Genomic DNA, 13781 nt, shown 5'->3' with positions numbered 1-13781 from the left:
ACAACAAATAATTTAATTAGGCTACTTGGAAAATATACAATAGTAATATAAATATGTGAAACTTGGTATTGAGACAATAAATGTTGCATTTTATTTGCGCACATCTTTTTAGAGGCCACTCCTCCCGAGGTTAAATAAGATTAATTATCGAAAAAGTTCGTTCCAAGTTGTGTTAATTGTCAGAGGAAGAATATAAACGTCATGTTTTGTATTTTTTAAGGACTTACCCTGAAGGCGGTTTGGAGGACTCGCTCATTGCAGTGATTACGGTCCAACTCCGGAGGTCCGCTGTCGCTCCTTAGACCCGTCGGACATCCATCAAGCTATCACCTGCGAGTTAGCACACCGAACCGAGATTTATTTGTTGCGGTTTCGAAATTATTTCGACCAAATACGACTACTTTTGTAAATGAACAAAACAACTTTGTATTTTATGTCACAGGTTCAACAAAGTGACAGTGCGCCGAAGTGACAGTCCAATGGGTCCCGAAGCACAACGACCGCAAAGTAACCGCTGACTAGAACCGATAAATGATACATGTTCAGTATTTTAGGGCCAACTTACTGTCGTCAGAAGGCTCCGACCGACTCGGGTTATTTGTCAAATCCACTTGATATAATCTTCGCGGTCCCTCCGGCAGACTTTCCCCTCGAGCTCCAAATAACCAAATTACCGAGTTACACTTCCGGCCAGACATTTCAAAATAAGAGTTCATGCAAGGTAATCGCATTTAACGAGGACTCCTCCCCCCCCCCCCCCCCCCCACACACACACACACATACCTCTCTGTATATTCCGAGCCTGTAGTACGTATGAGGAGTAAAACATTATTAAAAGGTACACCGATCGGGTGCGAATTACAGGTGTGAGACGCATTTAAATATTTTACCTAATCAATGTATATTACATGTCATCCGTGTACAAAGCATGCAACGTGTGCATGTTGGACTGTCACTGAGATCGTGCTCTTTTCTTTTGAAGGCAGTGCCACGGGACTTCCTGTATGTTGCTGCTGCGTCTTTCTAACTTGGTGCAGCTCTCTCCAGATCGCCTTCGTCAGCAAATCGCAGGTCAATCATCCTCATTGGGAATTCAATGAGCGGCAGCTGGAGAGCGACGACCCGGGTAGAGATCATACGGTCCACGATGAAGACACAAACACTAAATAAATGTAATAACATTAGGTTTCAGAGAAAATATTGCGATACGCTTCTAAGTTAAAATACTTTGCTGTCGTCATTGCTAGACTTAGTATTATGCATACCTGCAAACTTGTCACCTTTCGGTGAAATTCACCTTTTTGAACTCAAAATAGGTCATCCACGTGAATCGTGGAGATCCGAAGAGTTTTTGGGGGGGTCACCTGGCCCGCTGCCGTTGAGATTGCAGTGAGACGCGGAGAAAAGTGTGAAGTGTTGCTCTTCGCAATAAAACATCTTTGATGGGACGTGTCGCGTCTCGGCCAATCAGCGTTCAGATGTCCACAGCGTTTGGGGGTTCAGGTTAGCTTGAATGTTAGCCCGCTACATCTACTCCTGTCACGCTGCACGGTGTAGCGATGCTAACAAAGTACCCGTACGTTAAACACGATGTGATTTAGCATATTTTTAGTATCGATACTTCATTAAGAGAGCGATCAGAGCGCACGCGCTGCTCCGTGTCGAGCTGTCTGCGCACACTGCGCAGCTCACAGCGAGAGAAGTGGCGCAGCTTTAGAGACTTCGGCTTAAAAAATAAAAAGATGCCAGAAGTGAAATGTTTGTCTGTAAAGTTCTGTAACTCTCCAGCTGCTCATCCTGATGAACTGTGGATCATCTGGTCAGAGACTAACGGCCTCATAGTGTATAATCAATGCTATGATGGAACCATGTAGTTTCATTCATATCTGGCTGTATTAATACTAATATTACTGTCATTTGTTAAGTGTTGAAAAAGTTGGTAAAAAGTGAACCATACAGATGTTTTATTTATTACTATTATAGATAAATATACCAGTCTCGTAATTATGGTACCATATTGTTTGTATGGTGTATTGAATTCTGGTATCGGGTATCATGATATTTATAGCAGGTATGTAATATGTATAGAAGTTATAATATGAGTATCGTGACAAACAGGTAGAGACAGAACAGATTCAGGGAGAAGTCCATGAGGACTGTTCAGGCAAAAAAAAAGGAAGTTAGTTCATGAATGACTTTAACCATATTATATATAATGACAATGTATATTTGTTATTACTATCATTATAGGGCTGAGTCAGAGCGGAGAACCTTTTGTTCTTAAACTCTTTATTATCATTATTTAGATTTGTGGTCAGAGCAATAAAATGACTGTAGTTGTGGTTCTAAAAGCTTTGAGGCTTCAAACAACGTGGATGTGGTGTGGTGACAACAAAACAAAAAAAGTCACCTGCACCCCCCGTTGTCACCTTTTTCACCCCTCATGAGTTTGCAGGTATGATTATGAATATATAGGCAGTAGTAGTAACATCGACGTTATTGCACGTTCAGGTCGATGCAACCTAACGTGGAATACCGTCGATGTTACTACTACTGCTGATATGAGATAACAACAAGTTTGAGTCTTAATTTAGCTTCCTCGCATAATGTCTCATTACATTTCATCCATGATGAGAATTCAAATCTTTTCTCCCAGCATGCCTTGTGCTCTCATGCTCGAGTGACATCTCCCTGCACAGCTGAGGCATGATTCTTCACCACAAGGGGTCGGCCATAGACCACTCGCACACTTTCCAGCACACCAGTCTGTGCTGCAAATCCATCTGATCTGGTGCTTCACAGATAGTTCGTTAATGAACAGTCAAGGCTGAATAAGCATTACGTTAACAATAAGAATAAGAAGAATATGAATATGTAGAATAATGTCTTCATAACAACAGAAACCGCAATATTTCGCTTAAAACTGGACACCGTCACACAGCATTAAGTTAATATCATTATCATTACACAGACCACTTTTCAAAGTATAGGGTCTGATGGTAATACTGTGTTTTTGCTCGAATCCAGAAACTAACAATAAATACATTTGACTAATATTTCACTTACTTTAAGCTTTAAATGTAGCGAACAAAAGGGTCTCCCTCTCACCAAAATGTACTGCAACATCACCCCCTGATTGATTGTCAGATGGTAATAATGCTGACCATGACTAAATCTATATCATCATTGCTTTGATTGAATTACAGATTAGTCGATATTACAAAGGCGTAAAAAATAGCTATAATTCTAACCAGATGGTAACCCTTATTCATCAAACACTCAAACTACTCACTTTTTATATGATTCTATTTGGTAACAAATTTAGTTTGAGCAAGTAAGTGGGAACGTCTGTTAGCTTGTGGCCACATGCTTTGTTGTGATGTGCCAGTTTGCTATTTGATTGGTCTACATCGAACATGCGTTGTGATCTCGTGGGCACCTGATAAGGATCTTGAAGTCACACTTGGGGACACACAGGAAATAACAGCTGCACTTCTCTTTCTGTGCTAGGCATTAATACAAACAGACGTTGAGACAGATGACACATTCATATTAAGATCCAGAGAGAGAAATAAGGATCCCTGACGAGCAGCCACTGACGACACCTGACAGGACGAGACATCACTGAGATATTATCATGTCAGGTGAATGCACTTTGACAATTGTACATGTGTTGCATGTCGCCTGTATGTGGAGCATTGTAATGTTGTTGTTGAAGAACTATTTGTTTGTGATTATTTCTAATACCTGAGCCTTAATACACCGCTGTCAGCAATACAATACACTTCATTTATTTGCGTTTACTTTGAGAGGTGTATTGCAGATATAAAAAGGTGACATAAAAGACTGGAGGAAGTTCTGCTCATTTATTTAGGGACTTCAATGAGATCTCCTGCGACCCATCTATGGATCCCGACCCAGTCCTTGGGAATTATGCTTTATACTAAATGTATTAGTCAAATACGTACATAGTCTTAAAACATTAATCAACTAAGGCACACACAATAACAGTTCAAATGAATTCCCAATGGAAGTAACTTAAATACCATTATACCCAATAATAGGTCCAAAATAATGATATACATGGAATACATGTATGATGTATGAGGTACACTGTAAAAAGGGATTTGAACAATAAGTCATGATAACGTCGTTCTGTAATTTACTTCAACTTATCATTATGATTTATACAATTACAACTTAGTTGTATACGTTTTCGGTAGTCCAACTCAGGTGTTAAGCCAGTTCAATAAATTGTAATTTTCAAGAAGTCAATTGAACTTAGTTATAATTATGGTTATCAAAAACTGCTATTCCTCAAACGGCCACTTGAGAATTTAAAAGCGATTGCATTTCCATTGGACCCCCATTAAATTATAAAATGTCAACTAATCCATTTAAATTGTATTGAGGCTTAAAGTTATGTATAATCGGGCCGTAGGCCTACCACGTCGCAAAAAAACGCGCTGTCTGTCTGCTCCGCTGCATCAATGTAAAAACCAGACGGCGAACTAACCTAAACCACGCGGTGGATCAATACGTTTTTGACAGCCGGATCACAAATGTGACCCGGACCCTCCGCAGTACGTCGGTTCAGCGAACCAAGTGGCTGATTGTTTCCTTCTGTGTGATTGCTGGCCCCGCCCTCATTGTGTCCACCTGTGTCTCGTTCCCCAGTGTCCAATCACCTTCACCTTGCCTGTGTATTTAAACCTTGTTTGTAGCATTCCCCAGTGTGGCTTGTACTGTTTGGTTCGTGTTTGTCGTCCTGTGTTACCTGTAATTCAGAATTAAATATTGGTTTAAAAATAGTGATGGTGAGATGAAGCCTCATGAGGCATCGAACCACTTCAGCCAATTGGTTCGAGAAAGGGTTCATGTGCTCACGAAACCACCTACTGGTCAAGTGTAGTGATGGTGAGATGAAGCCTCATGAGGCATCGAACCACTTCAGCCAATTGGTTCGAGAAAGGGTTCATTTCTCGAAGCTTCATGTGCTCACGAAACCACCTACTGGTCAAGTGTATAATCACAGGCAGCTGTATCTGAACCACATAATGTGATGCATTGAATGTGTGTGTGTCTGTTATGGCTGTTGGGAATGACTATGAATTACAAAAATGTATGACCAAATAATTTCTGTACATAAATTATCACATATGTGCATCATAAAATATTGTTTTAATGTATTCTGTGTGTGTTAATGTTCCCAAAATGGTAGTATCATATGATATGGCAGGTTGTGTAATAATGTTATTATGTCCCTTTAGGAAAATGGCATGGGCTTAAGCAGGCAGAGGACAGTGAAAGTGCTCGTGGAACTAGGAAGAGGGGACTGAATATGCTTGTGTAACTTGGACAGTGATGTACAGGACAAGGGACATTTTATTCATTTTTATTCAGAAATAACAGTTTCTCAACAGTTCCATCTTATCACCTCTCCTTCTCTCCTCACTCTCCAAACTATTTCTCTCTCTAAACTCTCCAAATTCTCAACTAACAACCCACATGTTGAATGGAGCCTGAGGGGTTTATATTGCTGTCAAACCTCCCGGCAATATCTGAACCACTTCCCGAAGCAGTCACGTGGTACAGCCGGGCAGCGAGGCTTCGGACGTCATCATTTTTGGCTCCTCCCCTAAATGAAGCAAGCCTCGATACGCGCTTCGAGGAAACGCCCCCTCCATTACTCGACACACGCTTCGAAGCGTCGGCACATCTCGTAACAACACTAGTCAAGTGTATAATCACAGGCAGCTGTATCTGAACCACATAATGTGATGCATTGAATGTGTGTGTGTCTGTTATGGCTGTTGGCAATGACTATGAATTACAAAAATGTATGACCAAATAATTTCTGTACATAAATTATCACATATGTGCATCATAAAATATTGTTTTAATGTATTCTGTGTGTGTTAATGTTCCCAAAATGGTAGTATCATATGATATGGCAGGTTGTGTAATAATGTTATTATGTCCCTTTAGGAAAATGGCATGGGCTTAAGCAGGCAGAGGACAGTGAAAGTGCTCGTGGAACTAGGAAGAGGGGACTGAATATGCTTGTGTAACTTGGACAGTGATGTACAGGACAAGGGACATTTTATTCATTTTTATTCAGAAATAAGTTTCTCAACAGTTCCATCTTATCACCTCTCCTTCTCTCCTCACTCTCCAAACTATTTCTCTCTCTAAACTCTCCAAACTCTCAACTAACAACCCACATGTTGAATGGAGCCTGAGGGGTTTATATTGCTGTCAAACCTCCCGGCAATATCTGAACCACTTCCCGAAGCAGTCACGTGGTACAGCCGGGCAGCGAGGCTTCGGACGTCATCATTTTTGGCTCCTCCCCCAAATGAAGCAAGCCTCGACACGCGCTTCGAGGAAACGCCCCCTCCATTACTCGACACACGCTTCGAAGCGTCGGCACATCTCGTAACAACACTAGTTTAAAAGTAGTGTCGGCATTTGGGTCCTCCCTCGCTCTCGCTTCGACAACACATGACAAGATGCCACGAAATCCTGTAACTTGGACACATTTGTTTCTACTGATTTATTTACTGTTTACATTGACTTTTAAGGTTTTTGTCTGAGTCTGAACTTTTTGTTAATATTCTGTTTAACCACAGTGTGGAAGTTGTTAAGGATCTGCATGTTTTCATGTAAACTTTGTTTTAATGCAATAAATACGATTTGTTTGCCACAAAACATGGTGTTTCTTAAAACTACATTTTCATTTGAAATGATGCATACTTTTAGGTCATATTAACTAGGAAAGTAATGTCAACTTCCTTCTAACTTATATAAGAATTGACATTACTTATTTGGACAAGTAAACAGAATGCATGATACGTTATATATATTTTTATTAACTTTCATTGCTAAGTTGACATTGCTTATTTGGACAAGTGAACAGAATGCATGATGATAAGTTATATATATTTTGGACTTACATTGCTAAGTTTAACTAAGTTGTACTTTTCAGTCAAGTGAACGTACATAGAGCAATCGAAAGCTAAAGTGAACTAACGATCATGAGTTGTATCAAATTGTAAATCCAATTTGACTACACTTGAAAGTCTAAGGCAGCAATTGTACTTATGTTTTTAAGTTGAACCACATTGCTTTTTATTACAGTGTACATACAATCTCATATTAGCAACTTAATGGTATTGATGATATCAATTAAAGTCCCTCAAATGATATCACTGTAACAGCTTTCATTTTAACTACTTTAGAACGGCAGAACTAAAACAATAGTCCCAATAAAAATGGTTGAGATGATGTAGTTATATATATATATATATATTCTTAAATCTTTGTCTGCAGATGGAGAAAATTTCACCATGTCTGATTATTCAGACTATTATAACGGAGGTCCCAGATTCAGTCCATGCAGCAATGCCAATTTGAAGGATTTTGCTGAGGTCTTTCTGCCCACGATCTGGTTTTCGTCCTCGGCATCATAGGTATGTATGCGTTTGTGACAAGAGTCAGTGAGCGAGACCGTTTCTTTACACGCAACATAATAATCTGGAATATTAAACCACGTCTTCCTCCCTCTCCCAAGGCAACGGTTTAGTGGTTGCTGTCCTGGTGAAGCACCGCAACCAGATCAATTTGACCGACATCTGCCTCTTCAACCTGGCCGTCTCCGACCTCGTCTTCATCCTCACGTTGCCCTTCTACTCTTACTACTCCGTAGTCGGCAAGTGGCCTTTCGGAGACTTAATGTGCCACTTAGCCTCTGGCTGCCACAGCACCGGGTTCTTCGGCAGCATCTTCTTCATGGTCGTCATGACACTGGACCGCTACGTGGTCATCATGCACGCCCACAAGGTGGCCCACTATCGCACCCTGAGGGCGGGCGTCGCTCTCAGCGCCTGCGTGTGGACGCTGAGCGTGTGCGTCTCTCTGCCCGCCGTTCTCTTCACGAGGGTCACGAACGACTCTCACGGGGTGGGCTGTCGCTTCGAGCCGGACAACGACGTCTGGAGGCTCTACAACATCGTCTCCATGAATGCATTGGGTCTTGCCATCCCCTTGTTGGTGATGATAGTCTGCTACTCCAGGATCATCCCCATACTGCTGAACATGAGGAGCGCCAAGAAGCACCGCGCAGTCAAGCTGATCATCTCCATAGTGATCGCCTTTTTCCTATTCTGGTCCCCGTATAACATCTCCCTTCTCTTGAAGTTTCTGAAAGCCGAAGACGACTGCGACGCGAATGCACGTTTGTTGCTGTCGATAACGGTGACCGAGACCATTGCTTACTGTCACTGCTGCCTGAACCCCATCATTTACGCCTTCGTGGGTCAAAAGTTCATGAGACGAGTCTTGCAATGGGTGCCCGGGGTTCTCCTTTGCTCTACCAGAGAGTCTTCAGATAGTTCATCCAGGAAAAGCTCCAGGTCCTCCGATGCCACCTCCAAATTCATCATGTAGGAGGTGGAGGCCAGATTATGTTACGTTTTATGGACTTGCAGAGTTGGCATGTTTTGATCTGGGTATAATGTTGTGATAACTGGGCAACATAATATCATTGTTCATGTTGTGAGATCTGTTTATTCACTTCCATTATCCACCTATGACAGCGTGAGTCATCAGCACGTTCTCATCTTACAAAGCTGCATGCATGTGTGCATATTATCTTTAGACTTTGTTTGATTTTACTTACATTTTAAGTTCACCCTGGAATTTATTGTGTCATAAAAACATGTCATATGTGTAGTGCCATCAAGTGTGATCTAATGAGTATCAGTATGTCTTTATGATCTCTACATATTTCTCAAAGGGATACAATAAACTCCCTTTTTTTGCCGACTGTAAACCATGAGCTTGTTATTTGAAATCACAAAGTTTGTTCAAGCGTTGTGGTTGTGTTTAAAACGTTCACACATTACTTGATGCGCCTGGAAGTCGAAGAGGATCATTCAGGCTTGTATGGAATTAAACAATAAATGGTTTTGTTTTACACTTTCCTTGTAGAATTTGTCTTTCCCTCAATGCTTGATGAGGAATGAAAGCCAGAAGGTAGCAATGCAGGGTTATGGATCACCTTTTGCACGTTCAAACATTCAAATCTTTTAGTGTGGAACATAGTTCTTTTCCATATTATTTTCTGCCTCACATTTGATATGATATGATATGATATGACATATACCTTTATTCGTCCCACAGTGGGGAAATTTCAAAAAACACAGCAGCGGTGCACATTAGAGCATTAATAAATAATAATTATTAAACACAAAACTAAATACTAAAAAACTAAATACTAATACTAAATATACACGGGGAAAACAAAGTGTGCTGAGTAAAGTGTTGAGTTTGCCAGGATCTCCAGCGATCTACTGCAGTGTGTTGTGCAGCCTGACAGCAGCAGGAAGGAAGGCCTTGTGCTACCTCTCCCTCAGACACCGAGGGTGAATCAGCCGGTGGCTGAAGGAGCTGAAGGAGCTGTGCAGAGCTGCGAGAGTGTCAAGCATGGGGTGGGAGGTGTGGTTCATCAGGGACGAGAGCTTTGCCATCATCCTCCCGTCCCCCACCACCTCCACAGTATCCACAGGACACCCCAGCACGCTGCTGGCCTTCTTTAGCAGTTTGTTCAGCCTCTTCCTATCAGCTGCTGCCATGCTGCTGCTCCAGAAGACCACTCCATAAAACAGGGTCTTCAGGAGTGCTCCCTGCACTCCAAAGGACCTCAATCTCCTCAGCAGAAAGAGTCTGCTCTGTCCCTTTTTATAAAGTGCATGTGTGTAGTCAGCCCAGTCCAGTTTGTTGTTCAGGTGAACACCAGTGGCGTCCCTAGGCTAAAAAACCCGGGGCTAAAGCCCCGGATGTTTTTTAATTAGCCCCGAATGTTAATAAAAAAATTAATTAAAAAAAGATTTGGCACACAAGTGGTTAACACTTCCAGGTCGCACGTGACGTCATTCACCCAAAACAGCGAAGTCAGACTGGCAGCAGGCGCACGTAACAGCAAGCTGCTGTCTGAGAGTGTTTCTATGTCTACAAATTTCGCTGCTTCACTCTTCTGGGCTAAGCCCAGCGCCGCCGCTCCCATAACGCGCATCGCTCTGCCGTGATACGCGCCGACACATCCGCGCACACAGGTGAGCACACTCGCACTAGAAAAACTCACTAGCAAAACTCACTAGCACCCCCCCTCCTAGAGACGCCCCTGGTGAACACCTAGGTACTTAGAAGATTTTACAATCTCAATGTCCAGTCCCTGGATGCTCACTGGTACCAGAGGAGTATTACCACGGTGGAAGTCCACCACCAGCTCCTTTGTCTTACTGAGTTGATGTGGAGGCAGTTCTGCTGGCACCATTCCAAAAAGTCCTGGTTCAGTTCTCTGTACTCCCTGTCATCGTCGGCAGAGACGAGGCCGACGATTGCAGAGTCGTCAGAGAACTTTTGCAGGTAGATGTGGTCGGAGTTGTGATTGAAGTCCGAGGTGTAGATGGTGAAGAGGAATGGAGCCAGAACGGTTCCTTGTGGAGCCCCTGTGCTGCAGGAGACCCGGTCTGACTCACATCCCCGTATCCTCACATACTGTGGACGGTTGGTGAGGTAGTCCAGGATCCATGTAGTGAGGTGGTGGTCCACCCTGGTCTGCTCCAGCTTGTCCCCCAGAAGCAAAGGCTGGATTATGTTGAAGGCACTGGAGAAGTCGAAGAACATGACTCTCACAGTGCTTCCAGCCTTTTCCAGGTGAGAGAGGCATCCACCCCGGTGCCAGGTTGGTAGGCGAACTGAAGTGGGTCCAGCGATGAGCTCACCAGGGGGCGAAGCTGGACAAGGACCAAGCTCTCCAGGGTCTTCATCAGGTGTGATGTTAATGCCACCGGCCTGAATTTGCATTGTATATTACAAATTTGATCTATTTATTGTGTCTTTTTATTCCGAGTACATATTTGTCTCAGTTGTTTTATTTTCATATCTGGGAGTTATTTGGACAAAATAATTTTCAAACATTTATTCACATATTTCAGCTTGCTGCTCTCTTCTTGTTCACTTTATGAACTTTTAATTTTTTGGTATAGTTTAAAGAGCCAGTGCAGATTTTAAAGTGTTACATCTATTAAATCGAATATGTTAAATTGTGACTTATTTTGGGTTCACCAAATCCAAAACACAACTTGTCCTCATTTATGATGAGCAATGCGCATACCTTCCTGCACATTGTGGCAAAGTACTTGCCCCATACAGTACATTGTTCACATAGCAAACTTACTGTATGTGCAATGACACATTTTGCAGCTTCTTTAATATGATTACAAAAATGTAACTGAAAAGACAGTTATTTCCAGAGATATGTTAAAAAAATAAAAGGTAATTTGAGATAGTCTATGGCAGGGCTATTCAACTTCAGGAGCAAGTGGGCCGAATAAGAAAATCACGGGGGTGTGAGGGCCGCACAGAATATTGATCAAATAATGGCTAAAAATTAAAAACAGTAATGTATATTTCGACAGGTAAACAGTCACACACGAAAATGCGTCGGTATTGTGTGGCAAAAGCGTTGCGAACAAGCATCACTATAAACATGTTTCAAAGTGTAAATATCCGCTCAAGGTAACCAGTTGTTTCAGATCCCTTCAACCAAACTGTTCCCATGAAAACATAAGAAATGTGACTTAATGGATCAATATAATAATATACACTTTTAGTAATCCCCAAGGGGAAATTAGTTCTCTGCATTTAACCCATCCTTTGTTATTAAGGAGCAGTGGGCTGCGGTGAAGCGCCCGGGAAGCAACTGGGGGTTCAGTGCCTTGCTCAAGGACACTTCAACTTGCAACTAAGCGAGGATCGAACACACAACCTTGCGGTTGAAGGATGGTCCTCTTACCCCACTGAGCTACAGCTGCCAATATATAAATGACTTGGGATGAAACTAATATCTGGTGGCGCAGCGCACAGACTGCGTGTCTTTGAGTGCAGACTCCTTTTGCGTGAAAGCGATCGAAACCAGGTCGGGCGATCTTTTTATTTTTATTTTTTCGAAAATGTATTTCTTCATACGTGGCTGTGATGCACTGCTCACTTATACAATTGTAATCGCCCAAATGGATATGAACGGTGGCTTGAAGATCTCCAGCAATATGTTTGTGAATGTGTGACGAATCTGGTGAGCGAGACAGAGCCCCGCTGCAGATGTGAAGAGAACACAACGCACGCGCAGGGAAACCAGTAGGTTTGAAAACCAGTAGGGGTGTAACAACGGCAACCAACACGGGTGCGTAACATAAAGATGTAACCATACAGGTTTGGTTGAGGCAACAGTGAAACTCAATGGCTCTGGGTTAGATGTCTCAATGTATAAAAGAGGCGTGTCCGTCAGTTTTACCAAGCTATACTGATTTGCAGGCAGTCTTGCGGGCCGTAGTTAAACTCAAACGGGCCGTATCCGGCCCGCCGGCCGCTAGTTGAATAGGCCTGGTCTATGGTCGATAAGTGCCATGACAAAGGCAGCTTGTCGTTAAAAGGCGATTAGCTGAGGAGAAAGTGTACTGTATACATTTCATGAAAAGATAGTTAAATTGATCCATTTATATATCAAAACCTCTGCATTTCCTGGTCTTCTCAAATCGTTATACCAGCTGAATTGTGTCTTTGCAAAGAAGAAAGAAAAAGAAGAAAACAAGCTCCTCATTAGAATACATTTCCTCCAAACTCCTTTTATGCCACAGAAGGGAGAATTCTCAGAAAACCACACTGATGTCTCTGTGCAGAGAAAATAACCAAACCAAGAGTTCACCTTACCAGAAACCTCTGCAAAAGGACTTGACACAAAAAATGAGCGATGCGAGTTAACAGGGTGACACTCAGGTTTTAAGGTTGGCACAACAGCATCCACATTCAGGAGCAGTGATTTTGGCGGACAAGGCGGTAAGCACAATAACTTTAAACTGTTTTAATGTTTCGCTGCCATCTACTAGATGTCTTTTCACCTCTCTCACCTCCTACATCGACAGTGTGTAGTCGAGGACTATGTGTGCAGGTGTGTGTGTATGTGTCTGTGCATGCTTGTGTGTGGAGGCAACACTTCCGAGCAAATGAAGTGAGGAAAATCCAATCAGGAGTCGATTGATCTCATTGTTGACACTGAATAGTAATTCTTTTATTTGTATTGTTATATTTGACTGAGTCAGCCACTTTGGCTTCAAGAATGAGAGCATATCTTAAGGATTGGCTTGAAGACTAAAGTACAACCACAAATCAGGGCCTTATATAAAGTGTTTTAAAAAACAACATGAACAAGGGTTCATTAGGATAGTAGGTGCACAACATAAACAGGTAGCCACAAACATTTTGTCAAATGCTAGCGAATGTGAAATGTTGTTGTGTGATAATATCATTGTCAGTACAACTTGTTTTGTCATTTTTCTATGATGCATCTTTTTTGACGTGGAATGATTTTAATGATGTTGATTCTGGTATTGATTCAATTGTTTTCTTTGATTGTATGATGACACCGGGGTCACGCCGCCGCGTGCATCTGTTGTCTCTTGACACGAAAGACCACCATGGTTTGAAAAGAGTTCACATCATTCATCTCAAGTGTTGTTAGAAGTGGGACAAATAAATGCGAATTTTTCTGGGATTAGCTAAATGATCCGTAGACCAGGCCGGGGAGAAGTGAATGCGGAATGTGAGTAATAAAACAGATCAAAGGGGACCCCAGTTCCATTAGACTACAACAACAGGAAAGCAACAAGGCATCCATCAGGCCGGCCGACAGGGAGAGTGGCTGTAAGATCAAATGAAAG

At 42.2% G+C, this 13781-nt stretch overlaps 2 protein-coding genes across 8 annotated transcripts in view; one reads left to right on the top strand and one right to left on the bottom strand.

The window, feature by feature from the left end:
* cobl (cordon-bleu WH2 repeat protein) overlaps positions 1-662 on the bottom strand; it is a 60023-nt gene extending 59361 nt beyond the window's left edge. For 4 of the 7 annotated variants that reach the window (XM_056443504.1, XM_056443506.1, XM_056443511.1 and 1 more), the window contains exons 1-2: positions 566-661; positions 228-330 (exon numbers count right to left, since the gene is read on the bottom strand). In XM_056443504.1, coding sequence (XP_056299479.1) covers positions 228-256 — 29 coding nt within the window. In that variant the 5' untranslated portion in view covers positions 257-330; positions 566-661. Of the gene's footprint in view, positions 1-227; positions 538-565 lie in introns of those variants that run through there. The other 3 variants (XM_056443502.1, XM_056443507.1, XM_056443503.1) reach the window with 2 other exon arrangements.
* A 6687-nt stretch (positions 663-7349) lies between these two features.
* On the top strand, positions 7350-8448 carry LOC130213289 (C-C chemokine receptor type 1). Its single transcript, XM_056444780.1, is given in 3 exon segments — positions 7350-7443; positions 7446-7472; positions 7574-8448. Coding segments are annotated over 3 exon segments (996 nt in total).
* Positions 8449-13781: the final 5333 nt, after the last annotated feature.

Source organism: Pseudoliparis swirei, chromosome 22, assembly GCF_029220125.1.
Source record: "Pseudoliparis swirei isolate HS2019 ecotype Mariana Trench chromosome 22, NWPU_hadal_v1, whole genome shotgun sequence".
NCBI classification, from domain to species: domain Eukaryota; kingdom Metazoa; phylum Chordata; class Actinopteri; order Perciformes; family Liparidae; genus Pseudoliparis; species Pseudoliparis swirei.
The sequence above is the reverse complement of the archived record's forward strand: the minus strand, read 5'-3'. Positions and strand labels throughout refer to the sequence as shown.